Source organism: Taudactylus pleione, unplaced genomic scaffold (genome assembly GCF_031769625.1).
Source record: "Taudactylus pleione unplaced genomic scaffold, aTauple2 ptg000190l, whole genome shotgun sequence".
Lineage (NCBI taxonomy): Eukaryota > Metazoa > Chordata > Amphibia > Anura > Myobatrachidae > Taudactylus > Taudactylus pleione.
The window spans coordinates 6,180,342-6,195,735 of NW_028284592.1; the positions used below are offsets into that span (position 1 = coordinate 6,180,342).

General features: G+C 39.5%; 1 protein-coding gene across 1 annotated transcript; it reads right to left on the reverse strand.

Annotated features, from left to right (window-relative positions):
* Positions 1–3,198: 3,198 nt before the first annotated feature.
* On the reverse strand, positions 3,199–13,582 carry DMRT3 (doublesex and mab-3 related transcription factor 3). The gene is made up of 2 exons (XM_088476639.1): positions 12,786–13,582; positions 3,199–4,714 (listed from the first exon to the last, which is right to left on the reverse strand). Exons 1-2 carry the CDS (start codon positions 13,168–13,170, stop codon positions 3,762–3,764), a joined length of 1,338 nt encoding a protein of 445 aa, XP_088332765.1. The 5' UTR covers positions 13,171–13,582; the 3' UTR covers positions 3,199–3,761.
* Positions 13,583–15,394: the final 1,812 nt, after the last annotated feature.

Consider the following 15,394-nt stretch of genomic DNA (forward strand, 5'->3'; position numbering starts at 1 on the left):
GAGGTTATATTGTGTTTTAGGGCCTCATTCAGAGATGCATGCAATGCCCATTGCTGCAGCGATCCTGTACACAGCGACCTTGCAAAAATATGCTAATGACTTAGCCACCATTTTGTGCACAAAGATGCTCCCACCTCTAGCGTCTCACATCCACCGCTTACATACAAAAGCAAAAACATCGTAAACATGGGTCGCACATCGAACTTCTGAGCAACCCTATGCTGTATCAGAATGAGTGGATCTCCGTGGGCGTCACCTGCTCCGAACGAATTCACAGATGCCCACTTAGGCATGCCCAGAAAATGGTCCCAACACGCCTGCCCTTTTCTAGCCACCACCCATAACCTCCCCTAAATGCTGACTACCTGTCATTCATTTTGTGAATAAATGCTCTCTGTGACCGCTGTCGCTAACCAATCACTGCACTAGCGCAGTGGGGCTTTGGTGCATGCACTATAGCAAAAATCACTCCACTGTGACCGACATCGGCATGCACCACGGCATCAGGCCCTTAGGTATTTGATGATGTGGGTTGGTGTACTGTGTTTTGTAGATGTGATGATGTGGGTTGGTGTACTGTGTTTTGTAGATGTGATGATGTGGGTTGGTGTACTGTGTTTTGTAGATGTGATGATGTGGTTGGTGTACTGTGTTTTGTAGATGTGATGATGTGGGTTGGTGTACTGTGTTTTGTAGATGTGATGATGTGGGTTGGTGTTGGTGTACTGTGTTTTGTAGATGTGATGATGTGGGTTGGTGTACTGTGTTTTGTAGATGTGATGATGTGGGTTGGTGTACTGTGTTTTGTAGATGTGATGATGTGGGTTGGTGTACTGTGTTTTGTAGATGTGATGATGTGGGAGAAGGGTGCTTTGTGTTTTATGGATTTGATGTTGTACTGGGAGGAAGGGTGTCCTGTGTTTTGGCAAACTGATAATGTGGGAGGGCTGTATTATATTTCAGGTTTTTTATGTAGTGAGTGGAGTATATTGTGTTTTAAGGATTTAATAATGGGGAGGAAGGGTATGCTGCTGTATTTTGCAGATCTGACAATGTGGGGAAAGTGTTTGCTGTGTTTTGGGGACTTGATGAATTTATTGTGTGATGAAAATGTTATATGACAAGGTGTCTGTTTTGAGGATATGATCATGATGTGACGTAACTAGAGGGGGTCAGATGGGGGCACATGCCCTGGGTGCCGTAAGACCGGCTGCCCCCCCCTCACCAGCTGCGCTCCAGGTCAGTGGTTTCAGTCAGTGCAGTGCGGATCGCGCTGAGTGTCGTCCGCACTACACAGTAAAACAAACACGCCGCCGCCAGCGCCTGGTAGTACACTCACTGACAGTACTACACAGCGCCTGTGTGTTTGTTTTAGCAGCCAATGAGGGTCAGACAGACTTTCATTGGCAGCTACACCCAGGGCCAGAGCCGGGCTGGAGCTCACTCATGAGCTCCGCCTTTCGACTCCCACAGTGGGTGAAGGGAGAGATGTCATGACGTCTCTCCCATAGTGTTGAGCGGGAGGACAGAGGAGCGGAGGGCGGCGGGCGCAGGAGCGGGGATGCATGTAAGTATTGTGTTTTGTTTTGTGTGTGTCTTTGTGTTATACTGTATGTGTAAGTGGCACTCCTGGGGGCACTGTATAAGGGGCACTACTGGGGGCACTGCATAGGGGGAACCACTGCTGGGGGCACTGTATATGAGGCACTACTTGGGGGCACTGCATAGAGGGGACCACTACTGGGGGCACTATATAAGGGGTACTACTGGGGGCATTGCATATGGGTGACCACTATTGGGGCACTGTATAAGGGGCACTACTGGGGGCACTGTATAAGGGGCACTGTATAATAGGCACTACTGCGGGCACTGTATAAGTGGCACTACTGGGGGCACTGTATAAGGGACTCTACTGGGGGCACTGTATAAGGGGCACTACTGAGGGCACTGCATAAGGGGCACTGCATAATGTGCACTACAACAGGAGGCATTGCATAAGGGGCACTACTACTGGTGGCATTGCATAAGGGGCACTGCTACTGGGGACATTGCATAAGGGGCACTACTACAGTGGGCATTGCAAGAGAGACACTACTACTAGGGGCATTGCATAAGGGGCACTACTACTGGGGGCATTAAGCTGCACATGGAATTGAAAGGAATGTTCCCAGAGTGACGTGAAACAGTGGTGTGTTATGTTAAAATGCTCCCATTTTCAGTGGCCACGCCCTTTGTGACATGTGGCCACGCCCATTGGGATGGGCTTCATTTTTGCCCTGGGCTCCAAATACCCTAGTTACACCATTGGTCATCATGTGAGGGTTGCAAATAGATTTACAATTATATTGTCTGATTATTTTTAAACAAACAATTACTTCTATATATTGTGGAAGGGATGCGGTCAATATCCCAACCGCAGAGATTCCGGTGGTCAGAATCCCGACACCTGTCAGAGTCCCAGCGCCAGCATCCCAACCACCGGAATCCTGAAGGTAAGTAGCGGGGTTAGGGACAGGGTTAGCGTTAGGGGTTAGGGTAGTGGAAATATCGATACAACATTTAAGAAAAACTACAATGACATGAATGAAGTTAATAAGGGCATACATTATCTGCAGGACACACACAAAGGCAATGGTGCACAGCACATAGTTGGATAGGAGCACACAGCGCTCACACATATAAATGTATAGGTCCTTATGTGTTTTACAAAGTCAATATAATTGCTAAACTGCCACCCACTAAACAAAATGTCTGGATCTGCCTAACAGTAACAGAAATGAATATGAACACATTACTTCCATTAGTCAATGAGTGAAGAATGTCCAGTACAGATAGTAAGCATCTCACAGTGACCCCATTGGATCTGAATAAAGGAAAAAAAGGAGACAGGGATCTCATGGGTATTGCAACAAGTGCAGGAACATTGGTGCCCAGCATAATAAAAGTGACAAACAGAATTATGGATAGCAATTGTGATTTTGCTGAGGTATTTGCCTCTTCATTCGAACTAGGCCAAAAACTGTTGCTTTCAAAAATATGACTAAATGTTTCTAGTAACAATGGAAATAAAGACAATAGGAATATATTATGTACAGATACTGCCTGTAGTGTATCCTCGGTAGAAAATGATTGAGTAATACAGTGTCAAAGCACTGTCTTGCAGCCTCCAGATTGTTTGTTCATTGGTGTGCACTAATTTTATTTGACAAACTACAAGTATAAATGACATGCTCATCATCATTTTTATTTCATCTAGCGTCTTTAGCATGCAACATTAACCTGACAATGTTTAATCTTGGGCTCATTTAATAATACAAGTCATGCAGTACACATTGTTTTCAATATTACATTTGCATCACATATGTTCATTTTTCTGAGGACAAATAGGAAGACTGGGTGATGTCTATAAAATTCACAGATTTTCATTTGCCCTCTAACATTCATTAAAGATCATCATCAATAATTTGTTATAATGCATGAAAGACAACATAATATCAGTCATATTGACTAGATCTTAGTATAAATCATTTAAAGAACATATGCTCTCTGTCCTCAGTCTCTTCACAGTGATTCCAGATCATAACCTGATGATCTGACCAAATAATATTTACACAGTCCCTCACTGGAAATGTCCAAATGAGAATTCACCATTTATTGCTTTGACAAACGCAATGTATCTGGGATAATTAAATAACAGCTAATCCTTGCATGAGGGATTAGATTCACTGTCATAGGCAGAAGCTTGTCACTCAGTTTGTCCGTTAGGAGGAGCTGCTGAGTATTCTAGAGTCTGCTGAATCTGATCTCTCCTCATAATCCTCTTCTGTGTAAATGGGCTGTTTTACTACAATAGGGCAATTGTCCTCAGGGCCTGTGACCCTGGGATCCTCAGAAGCTCTGGGCGGAAGAACAGGTGAACTCCTGAAGACACTGGAGGAATTGTTAGAGAAGGGGCTCATATACTGAGACCTAAGCTGGTACTGTTGTTGCAAGGTCATTGTGTTCCATAGGGTGACATCATTGGGCAGAAAGGGACTAGTCTGGTTTCTTGCTAAAGTGTTCCTTAATAGGAGTGGGTATCTCGGAGGTTGTGGGAAGGGGTGCTGCAGGGGTACAGCTAAGGGATTTGGCACCACACTGTTAGAATCTGCTGAGAAGCGCAGTGTGTCTGGTACTCTGAAGGCTGAGCCCACTGACCATTTGGAGGAGGACAAGGGATAGGAGCCCAGGGTGTGCTCAAACAGGTGACCATTCGAAGGTAACATGAGGCCATCAGGCTCGGTTGCAGTTCTCTCTCCAGTCACAGAAGATCGGCTTGATAGGAGGACTTCAACAGCCCCAACAAGGTCACCTCCACATCCCTTTAATATCAATTCTAGAACAGTGGGCTTCTGGCTGGGAAATATCTTCTTAAGGACCTCAAGAGGAGGTCTGTTGGACTTCAAACTAAAGGGCAATGACACTGTGCCAGAGGAACCCTCAATCAGAAGATGACTGTGCTCTGCCTGGTACTTGGGGCTTTCTGATGTACTCTCTGCACTACTGCAATTTTTCTGTGCTGGATAGCTGGATTCATCCACTGATACCACCTCAGGACTTTCCGGGGTACAGCAGGGCTTTACATCAGGGGGAGACCTTTGATCTGTGTCTTTGTCACTGTAGCTCTCACCATTCTCAGTACCACTGCTGTCACCTAACCTCTCCTCAGACAGATCTACAAGACAAATGGTTACATAGAGAGAACATTAATGGTGTATATGACTTAAAATAAAACTATGATACTGTATATGATCCAGCACTATAATATATATATATATATATATATGTATATATATATATATATATACATACATACATGCATATAAATATAAAACCAATGTAGAGTGAAAAAATAAAATATGTAATACAGCACGCATATTTTTTCTTATCCAAATACACAGTATATTTTGTTAATAGATTGCAGAGGTTTCCAGGAAATAGTAAATGTTTTTCTGGTACCAAACATGGATGATAGTGCCCTCTTAGACATCAGGTCCTCCAGTTTATAACTCTGACATGCAAGTCGAGTGTAACAAATACAGAAACAATTAGATCTAAATTAAGTTGTGTTCCATATATTGCAGAGTTCAGGTGAGAACAGGCATCTCAACTAAGGGCCGTATTCAATTAAAAGCGAAAAGCCATTTTCCGCCAAAAAAGTATCGCCGATTGCGGCTTTTAGCCAGGTCGGAACCTATCTCAAAATTCACAATTCCAGATGGTTTTCGCTTACGCAGAAAGTCAATGCAATGTAATAGTCGAAAAAGATTTGCCTATGAATAGAAGGACAAAAGAAGTGCAACATTTTTATTTTGGGGTGAAAACATGGGGAAATCACCCAGAACCCTTGGGACAGACCCCAAAGGACAACTGTGTCAAAAAATCCCGGAGAAAAACTTAAGAACACAAAGTGGGGTGACAAGCATTAAAACTAGCAAAATAGACTTCTTATGGTGCTGTAAGGAGGGGTGAAGTGTATTTGGGATTGCAGGTGCATGTATGAGAGTGGTTTTTCATGTTTTTTAAAAGTTCAATTTACAGACATATAAATACGCTAGCACCAATTTTCAAGTACCCCGAATTTCACAGGACTACTTATTTTCACCAAAAAATACAGCTTAATGCCATTCTTCACCACTTGTGCAAAGACGCTAATAAGAAGCTATTGAAACAACTTAAGTATCCCAACCAGTTGTATTAGGGCTATTCGGACACATCTACAATGATCCCCAATATTAGTGCATCTTTTCGGGGGGTTCAGGCTCATTTTCCCAATTCTGACAGCACTTTCCGCCTGTTCTGAATTCGCCGCTTGCGGTTTTTGCGTCTTTTGGAATTGAATACGGTGAAAGACACGGTGTCTGCAAAAAGTTCGGCAGGCGAAAGTTTTCCACGGGTGCGACACTAATTGAATACCGCTCTTAGTAGGCAAGATATAGACAGGTTGTAATTTCCCTTCAATTTGATTTAAAATGAATAGTTAAAACATATCAATTAATGTTTCAGAGGTTCTCAAATATAAGTGATAAAGTGACCTTACAGAGGATTATGATTATGCTCTTAAAGGATATTCAGCTAGTTGTATGGGCCTGATTCAGAGTTGTACGCTATGCCGATATTTACACAGTTCAGTGATTATTGGTAAAAATGTCACTGTGCATGCATGAAGGTACATTCCCCGTAGTTGCTTGCAGCGATCTTTTACTCGCAATGTGATAGCAAGGCAGGGGACTTTTGGAAGAGGTAACGGGGATGTACCGGCATAAAATGCAGGCATGTCGCAACCATTTTTTAAAGCATGTCTCAGGCTCAGCCTGCGTCTGCAATCCCATATGTAATAAAAATGGCTCTGATATCACTTCCTGTGGCTATTCTGCGTGACCATAGAATTACTGATGATCTGCGTCCAATTCTGCGTCTCTGTGCACAGATGCCTGGATTTACAAAGCTGCAGGTGCATATCTCAATACATTCCTTAGCGTCTGCAACATTTGCTGCTATGGAATTTGCATACGGAATTGCAGCTGCGATGGCATTAACGTACATCTCTTAATCAATCCCTATATATGTTAAGACCCAAAATGGTGTTTAAGCCTATTATACGATGTATCTTTTCTTTTTAGTTTGCAACATATACTTTCTAGCATAGGCAAAACAGTTCTTTCTCCAGAAGGCGGGCATGTACAGTATAGGCTCTGAGCAGGTCAGCTGCTGCCACAATAATTGCATCTGCCTAATGTTAGAGGACTTCTATTCAAACGTATAAATAGGTTTTCACAGATGATGCCTCTTTGGAAACAACCAATATACCCGCAAACAAAAGAAAGAAAATTTTTATGTTGCATTTGTTTGTTAACCTTTACTAGTATATATATATATATATATATATATATAACATTTTATTTTTTAAAACCTATTGGTGATTAAAATATAATAGTATGAAGTAAGTCCATGACAGTGAACAAATATATTATCAATAATTTCGAGTGACGTAATACTGAAAAGTATGAATTAATGCAATAAATGTTTCCCTGTTATGATTATTGTAACTTCTTACCCTATATGATACAGGTAGTTATAATCACTGTAATTATTTTTGTCACTATTATGTATATAATCTATATACTATAATCTAGCTGTCATAATTTGCTTCAGTTCAAATAAAGAAACACATAAATGAAGATTCCCAATGCAAAACAACTCAAGTCATATATCCCAATGAATGTTGCTGATTTCCAAAACATTGCTTATATAATGAAATCTGTAAACCTTTGAGTTTATGCATTTGAACCCGGAGTGTTGGTATTATGAGAGAGGGAGAGAGAGAGAGAGAGAGAGAGAGAGAGAGAGAGAGAGAGAGAGAGAGAGAGAGAGAGAGAATAATATATATATATATATATATATATATATATATAACCACATAATGTCCACACTCACGTCTTATTAAAATACAATGCTGGGGTAGCTATCCCAAGCAAGGAAAAAACCTTGCCAAAAGACAATCTCCAAAAAATGAGGGTGCACTATCCAGGCTTCAAGAAATGTTCATAAAATATTGATTTTATTTAGATCATCATAAAACGTACAGCCATCGACGTTTCGGTCCAGTCTTGACAAAGGTCCCTGGGCTGGACCGAAGCGTCGATGGCTGTACGTTTTATGATGATCTAAATAAAATCAATATTTTATGAACATTTCTTGAAGCCTGGTGAGTGCACCCTCATTTTTTGGAGATTATATATATATATATATATATATATATATATATATATATATATATAGGAAGCAGGCGGCACTCGGACACTATGTAATATCAAACAAGAAGCCCCATGACAGGGGAATTTATTGCCAACGTTTCGGGGATCAAGTCCCCTTCCTCAGGAAGGGGACTTGATCCCTGAAACTTTGCCAATAAATTCCCCTGTCATGGGGCTTCTTGTTTGATATTACATAGTCTCTGAGTGCCACCTGCTTCCTATATTCTCTACATTACGGGGACGCTGATCCTTGGGGAGTGCACCAGAGAAAGTTTGTATTTGTATAGCACTGGAGTGCTGGAGGTCGTTTGTGGAATATATATATAAATATATATATATATATAATCATTGTTGTTGTTTTTTAATTCATTGTAAGGCTCTTATAAATTCTGCATCATTATAATGCATAGTAAGGAAATAGATCTCAAATATATTACAATATATAACAATAGATGTTTGTGTTACATTGCCATATGGTAAGAATTATGAGCTACGAAGTGAACTCATAATAAATAGCATTCAGTGGAATAATAACAATCTATGACAAAATACTGATGTGTAACCATAATGTACTATGGTCAGTGATTGGTTTAGCAAAAATTATATTGTTCCCCAAGGGTAGATATGTAATTAACATCTGTAGCAACATGAATCATGTATTAACAGTATTTATAAGTGGTTCGAATCTATTGCTCCAGCCTCCAGACACATGATATCCATAGAGATGGATGCATAAATCTGTATTGTAGTGTGCATTATATAGTATACATAACATACAGTTACATATATGCATAACCGGACAGTGCTTGTAAGTAGCATGCCAATTTATTTCTGCAGGTCATGTGTGTGCCAATTTATATGTGCAGGTTTTGTAGTCGCTTGTAGTGACCAACAGGATGTTTTTTAGGCAGCAACATTTTACATTTTAGGCAGCAACATTCTATTTTTATGCCAGCATTTACATGTATTTTTGTCTGTTTGCTAATGGATATAATAGATAGATGGATTGTGCATATAACATTTATCTAAAAGGCCAATTTGAAAATCATTTACTTGATAACTTTACTGATTTTGTGCTGACATTATGAATACAGAAACTGCACAGTTCATGTATCTAGCTCATTATAACAAAGCCAGTGCAGTATAGAATGTGTTCTGTAACAATATTCTTTATGAATCTTAGTTCATATAAATGTTCTTATATATATATATATATATATATATATCAAAGAAAATGCTTGAGAAAGGAGTTGGATTTTGTAAAATGTCATTGGAAGCCCTCACTCCACTTTATTGAAGATAAGTTCTCATCAAGTCCCATTTGAGTGCCCGCTTCTTTTCTATGTTTATGTTAACACTTCCTTTGTTGTTCTGATTTGTTTTTTATTTTTGTTGCTGTACTACACCTGGGCCATTAATTACAGTGAGGTTTGTACCTATCTATGTGCTGATGTATGTATGCATATATATATATATATATATATATATATATATATGCACACACTGGCTGCCAGCTAAATGTCAGCCAATCATATATTTATATTTGAGTGAAAGATAGTTCTTGTGACTATGTGCTGATAAAAATATATATATATATATATATATATATATATATACACAAATAAATGTATATATATATATATATGTGTGTGTGATATATATATATATATATATATATATACACACCCGCTCTGTAAAGTAAATTCTCAGGTAATCATATAATTATATTGGGTGAAGTATAGTTGTTGCATAAATCTTCATGACGTATAAATTGTTATAATTTAATACAGTTGATCAGCATTAATATAATTGTGTCTTAATTAATATTTATTTACTTCTGATTACATGTGACTTTTATTACAATAGTTATGTATCTTATTCAAAAACTGATAACTAACAGATATGTATTAACAGATATATATTTTAACATATACATAATAAAGCATAGCAAATATGTGTAGCACAGAAAAACAGTAAATAAATATTAAATTATCTATCTATGTAACTATTTATCTATATATTCATAAACACATGCATACACACATAATTTCTCTGCAATGTGAAACAGATATTTTACATTTGGTACTTTTGGGATTTCATGAACATATTAATGTTATTAAAATGTATTTAGCATACTTTATTCATGAAAGACTTTGCTATTGGTTTTACGACATTTAAAAAGGTTACTACTCTATATACTGTATGTTACTATTTTTGTATTTTGTGATGTAACATTATGTAGCTAATCCTTCAAAATATCCAACTTAAAAAAAAAAAACGTCCATATGTATAATCTGTTAGCAAGTAATTAATTACTGCTTCAAACAGCAACAGAAAAGTAACATCATTTGGAGCATCCAGTAGAACCGGATTTCATTCCTCTCACCAATGACGGACTGTGCACAGGGCACTTGCAGCCGCTTAGCAGACACGGCCCTGAGTGGCAAGCTCTGTGCCCGGCGATGTGGATAGATGGATCCCTGTGGAAGTGGCAGGGATGTGAGCTCCCTCCTGGCAGCACAAGGGATGTATCATCAGGGCTCAGTGATTGTGTTTTACAAACAAGCTGGTAACTTTCCACTGGAGTCTGACCTTCTGCTGAAGTTATGGCGATCAGCTTCCATTTACACTGTCTCCCTGTGATTGCTGTAATCCTTTATGAAGTGCATACATCAGAGGGGGAAGCTTATTGTCCTGGCCCGGGAAGCCATCACACATAAATATCTGTTATTATGTCACATTCCCTAACCAGCAGACACCAGGGATGTGTTGCTCATTGCATTGTCAGCCTGGAAGATGGAGCAATGTCATTTCCTAGAGTGAATGAGCTGTCATTAGCCTTGTATATGTTCCTGTATCATCAGTGCCTACTCCGAGACTGCCATATACTGTATATAAATATATTGTACTATCTGTACATAGGACGCCTCACTTTACACTGCATGGACTGACTTCTGTAATAAGCAAGCATCTAATAACGTTTATAATTAGCTAGTGCACCGATCAGTGGTTTTAGGTATATTGTAATGTTTTTTTCTCTTATCACTAGCGTTTTATATTAAATATTTAGTTGATGATGTGTGGGGTTATAAGTTGATAAAGCTATTTACCCGCACTGAGATATTTGTATACAATAAGTTTATTTGTCTTGTGGTTGACTATAAAATAGTTTACGTCAGAGTAACATTGGGAACGCTAGATTAATAAATACGTTATTTGTCCATGCGTGGTTCTATATAGGTGGTTATCTACATTCATATAATGAACTAAACAGGTAATATATGCTGATGGGACGTACACATTATCAGTCCCTATTTTCAAATCTGTTTTTAAGGATTTTTTTCTGTCATCACAATAAAGTTTTTTACTAAAACAAAATATTATTTATGTGTGAAGTAAAATTATTTATATCTATATATGTTCAAAAATAATAGTATATTTTACTGCATTACCTCTGTCGTCTCCTTTATCGGGCATGTGAGTGGCACTGCTGGTGATGGCACAGAGAGAGTGAGAGCAGTCCAGTAACCTGATCCCACCACTCCTGGTGACATGTTTTGGCACAAGTTGAGGCTACACTTGATTTGCTTCTTGAGCAATTTTAGACGCTTCACTACTTGTCTCCTTCACCTAAGATGAAAAGTTGCCTAGACGCTTTCAATAAATCATAATCTGATAAACCACTAAGCAGTCAATGAGAACAACTTTATAACTGTGTTTGCACTTATAATTGTTTCCAATTACTGGAACCGACACTGTTCCTTAAATTACTAAGCACAGCATTGTGTGAATTATTGCTAACAAGTATGTTCTATTTGTACAGGAAATACATCTTATTGCAGAGATAATTCATGGATCGAGAGGCAGCAACGGTGACATGAATTCAGCAAACTTTTAGTCTAACATACTTTGAGTTGCTTTCTCTTTAAACAGCAAAAATACCGATATATTAATTCAAGCAGCATGCCTGATAGAGACTAAGCTAGTCTCAAAGGCTTATACTCTTAAAAAAACACACCTTGCAGTGTACTGAAAATTATAGGTATCATTCAATCTTTTTTCTTTCAGAAATGATTGTTTTACCGCTTTTAACATTATTATTCTTTAGTATTAATAGAAATGTCGCTGTAATAATAATAATAATAATAATAATAATAGTCTGAACATTTTTTAGCTTGTTATCATCACCTAATTTTAGGATTTTCATATAATGTCTGATAGACATTTTTATATAAACATTTATTGCACCCACATACAATTTTATCAACTGGTGGAATCCAGTATTAGCTACATGATAAGAGATCAGTTACATATCTTTATGGCAAATTAAAAAAAAAACCAGAAATCTGGTAATTAGATAATAAAGTAGACATTATTTAAAATATCCCAATAACTATTGTATTTATATTTTCAGTAAGCAGAGATGACTTGTGCATCAGCAATGTTTTTCTACGGTTTGTTTCTATATCCTATTGTTTTTCTTATATATGGTGATAATTATTGATGAATATTGGAATAGTGAGGAATATTGGTAAACTACAGTAGGGGTATTTTACTCAATATGTGACATACAGACCTACAGTGTTTCTAATTATTACCCGAATCACAAGTTCATATTAATATTATCATTGTTTATAGTTCCAACATATAACACAGCGGCAGAGCTTCACAGAAACAATACCTGTGCCAGCGGAGCTCACAATCTATAGTCCAGATAAACACACACAGGTTAAATTTTGACCAAGGCCAATTAATTACCAATTAGTATACTGTAGTTGATCATTTACACTTATATAGATGTAGTAACTGCTACTATACTGTCTGCCTACTATTACAGCCATTTGCTGGTCTTTTTGTATATATATTTTTTTATTTCAAATGCTTTTTCCCCATGTGGTGTACGTGTGTATATTCATTCATAGATTGTAGCTGTGTGGGATCACCCCTCTCACCTGTCAGGACAAATCACACCAATCCCCTGGTACTAACCTGTCTTTACTGGGAGTTGCATTGTGGAGGATGGTTCCTGTGCCCATCTGATGGTGACCTCTCCGGGCCGTGAGGCTGGCTGGCTGGTGTCGGCTGGCAGCCCTGGCATAGACCTCAGGGTGTCCGGGATGAGGCTCTCCAGGCTCTCGTTGGCCTGCTGCCTCCGCAGGGCCACCTGTGCTGCCATCACCCGCTGCCTCTCAATGATAAGGATGCATTTCTCACAGGTGCAGTCCTTGAAGCGACAGTAGCGCTTGTGGCCCTTCAGCCAGGAGAGTACCCCGTGGTTCCTGCAGCGGGCACATTTAGGGGTCCTCTGTAACGGTGCCCGGGGTTGTGACACCGGGCCCCCCATGTACAGATAGGGTGTGCCGTAACCATTCATGTCCCTTGCAGGTCACAGGGCCCTGGTAATGTGTGTGTGTGTGGCCCCTGTACCTGCCAGAGGGAAAGTATCTGCGGTCCCCCTACAGATGGGTGAGGCGGTAGAGAACAAACACTGGGTAATAATAACTTTTCTCTCAGCATGTGCAGTCCCGAGTCCTGCCCTAACCACACAGGCCTGAGCACAGCACCTGTACACTACCAGGTGTGTGTCCTGCTACAAGTTCCTCCTGTGATCTCCCAGGTCCGGCTCAGCAGGCGGTGCCCTCACCAAGTACAGCGCCGGGTAACCTTCTGGCTGTGTAACCGTCCCTTGTCGTAGGGGCTGTTGGCGGCACTGCACTTCCCAGGCGCTGTGTGTGGCTATGAGGAGAGGGAGTTAAGAGTGCAGCTCTCTCCATCCTCTACCACGTCCCCGCCTCCTGCCCTCTTCTCTATCTTACAGCCGCACTCAGTAGCTCATTATAGTCCTTAACCCATTCCCCAGCAGCAGCCCTCCCTCCCACTCACCATGTCACCCACCCACGGCCTGCCCTAGTCCTCATAACTATTACATCTCAGTATATAGTCAGTGGATAAACTTACCTTTCTCAGCTTTATTGTTTCATCACATGTTGTGCAATTTTCTTTTGGATTATTATATTGTTTCATACAAAACACATTTTCCCACATTGTTTATTTTTATTTTGTGGTTTACATATTTATGTTCAGTGTTTGCTCAAATATCACAGTATAAATAAAAACATCTTTGATTCAGCAACAATATCTGATTACTGTTCACATTATCTAGATAGCTGTTGGTATTATCCATATGTGGACATTTTAACACATTTTTGTTTATTTCCTATAAAAAAAATTTGGGTCCCGACCTATTCATTATCTGTAGGCTATTATAATTATAACATACAGTATATAAGCCTACGGTTTACTAATCTTATTCCCTTAGAAGCTGATGTTTTCACATTTACAGAAGAATGCCAGAACTTTTACTGTTGTTTTAATTAAGCAGATTTAATCAGATCACAGGGGTCCTAGCAATACCTGCCCCAACACACCGGCTGGAGACCGACTCCTAGTGCTCTGCCTGAAGAATAGTGGGGAAAGGTGCTGACAGAGGAGAATCAGGGCATCTGAGGCTGGTAACTTTAAGGCATTAGTAATCTCTTTAGAATCCATGTTCTATAATATAGAAAAGGCAGATATTGCTACTTGCATTGCTTGTATGAGTCGTTTTCATATCTAACAGATAACAGAAATGTTCTGTATTGATTGCAGGTTAATGGATTTATACACAGGATCATAGTCAGTGGTGTAGCAGCTAGTATAACTGACACACTGCTTTACCATTTCAATGTATGCCCTATATCTGTATAACTGTTGACAGTGTTTTGGAGCTGTAATTAAAACCTTTGATTGGGTGGATACTATTAATTATTTAGATTTTTTTTTCAGAACTAAAGTAAGGCTTATTAATGGCCTCATTGTAGAAAACATGATAACTTATGATTAGATTGGTAACTGGAATTGTTGCTTCTTGTCTCATGACCCAGTGGCATAGCATAAGCTGTAACTGACATAGGCCTCAGTAGCACAGGGGGCACTGCCCCAGGGGAAAAAAAAGATCCTTGAAATATAACCTTAATGTGGCTTCATATCAAATATATCCAGTTATAATATTTGGAACATAACGAGGATAAAATGACTGCATATATTATTCAGACTAATGTCAGATACTACTAATGTAATCAGTACTCTTGTCCTATTGTATACCGACTGGGGATGGATCAGGCATTGTAGTGGATGTGACTGTGAGATGGTGCATAGAGGGGGCTATCATTAGTTTGCTATAGAGCTCAAACATTTCTTCTTATTCCCCACAATAGACTGACTTATGCTTTCAGTTCAAAAGTTAAGCTGGGTACACCCCATGCGATGGTGCGACCCAGCGGCGGCGCAGTGCAATGTAACGATACTTTGTGTGTGCTGTAAACACTGCATTATCGGTTGTACAGCAGTGCAATGTATCGTTCCATGCTGCACATAACTGCACCGCGTCTTTCGTTGCATCGTCTCATCTGCTGTGCAGACCAATAGATGGCACGCTGTGATGAATGACTGTCGTAAACGACGGATCAGGTGTACACACTATACGAAGTGTATGATATATCGTTTTGCATCAAAGCGATATCATGCGATACATCGTATAGTGTGTACCTAGCTTAAAT

What these genes read in the sequence shown, in the direction of transcription:
- DMRT3 (XM_088476639.1), bottom strand. Translation starts at nt 13,170, where the DNA reads ATGAATGGTTACGGCACACCCTATCTGTACATGGGGGGCCCGGTGTCA. An exon ending in GCAACTCCCAGTAAAGACAG is followed by an intron (nt 4,715 to 12,785) that starts GTTAGTACCAGG and finishes TTTGTCTTGTAG; the next exon opens with ATCTGTCTGAGGAGAGGTTA.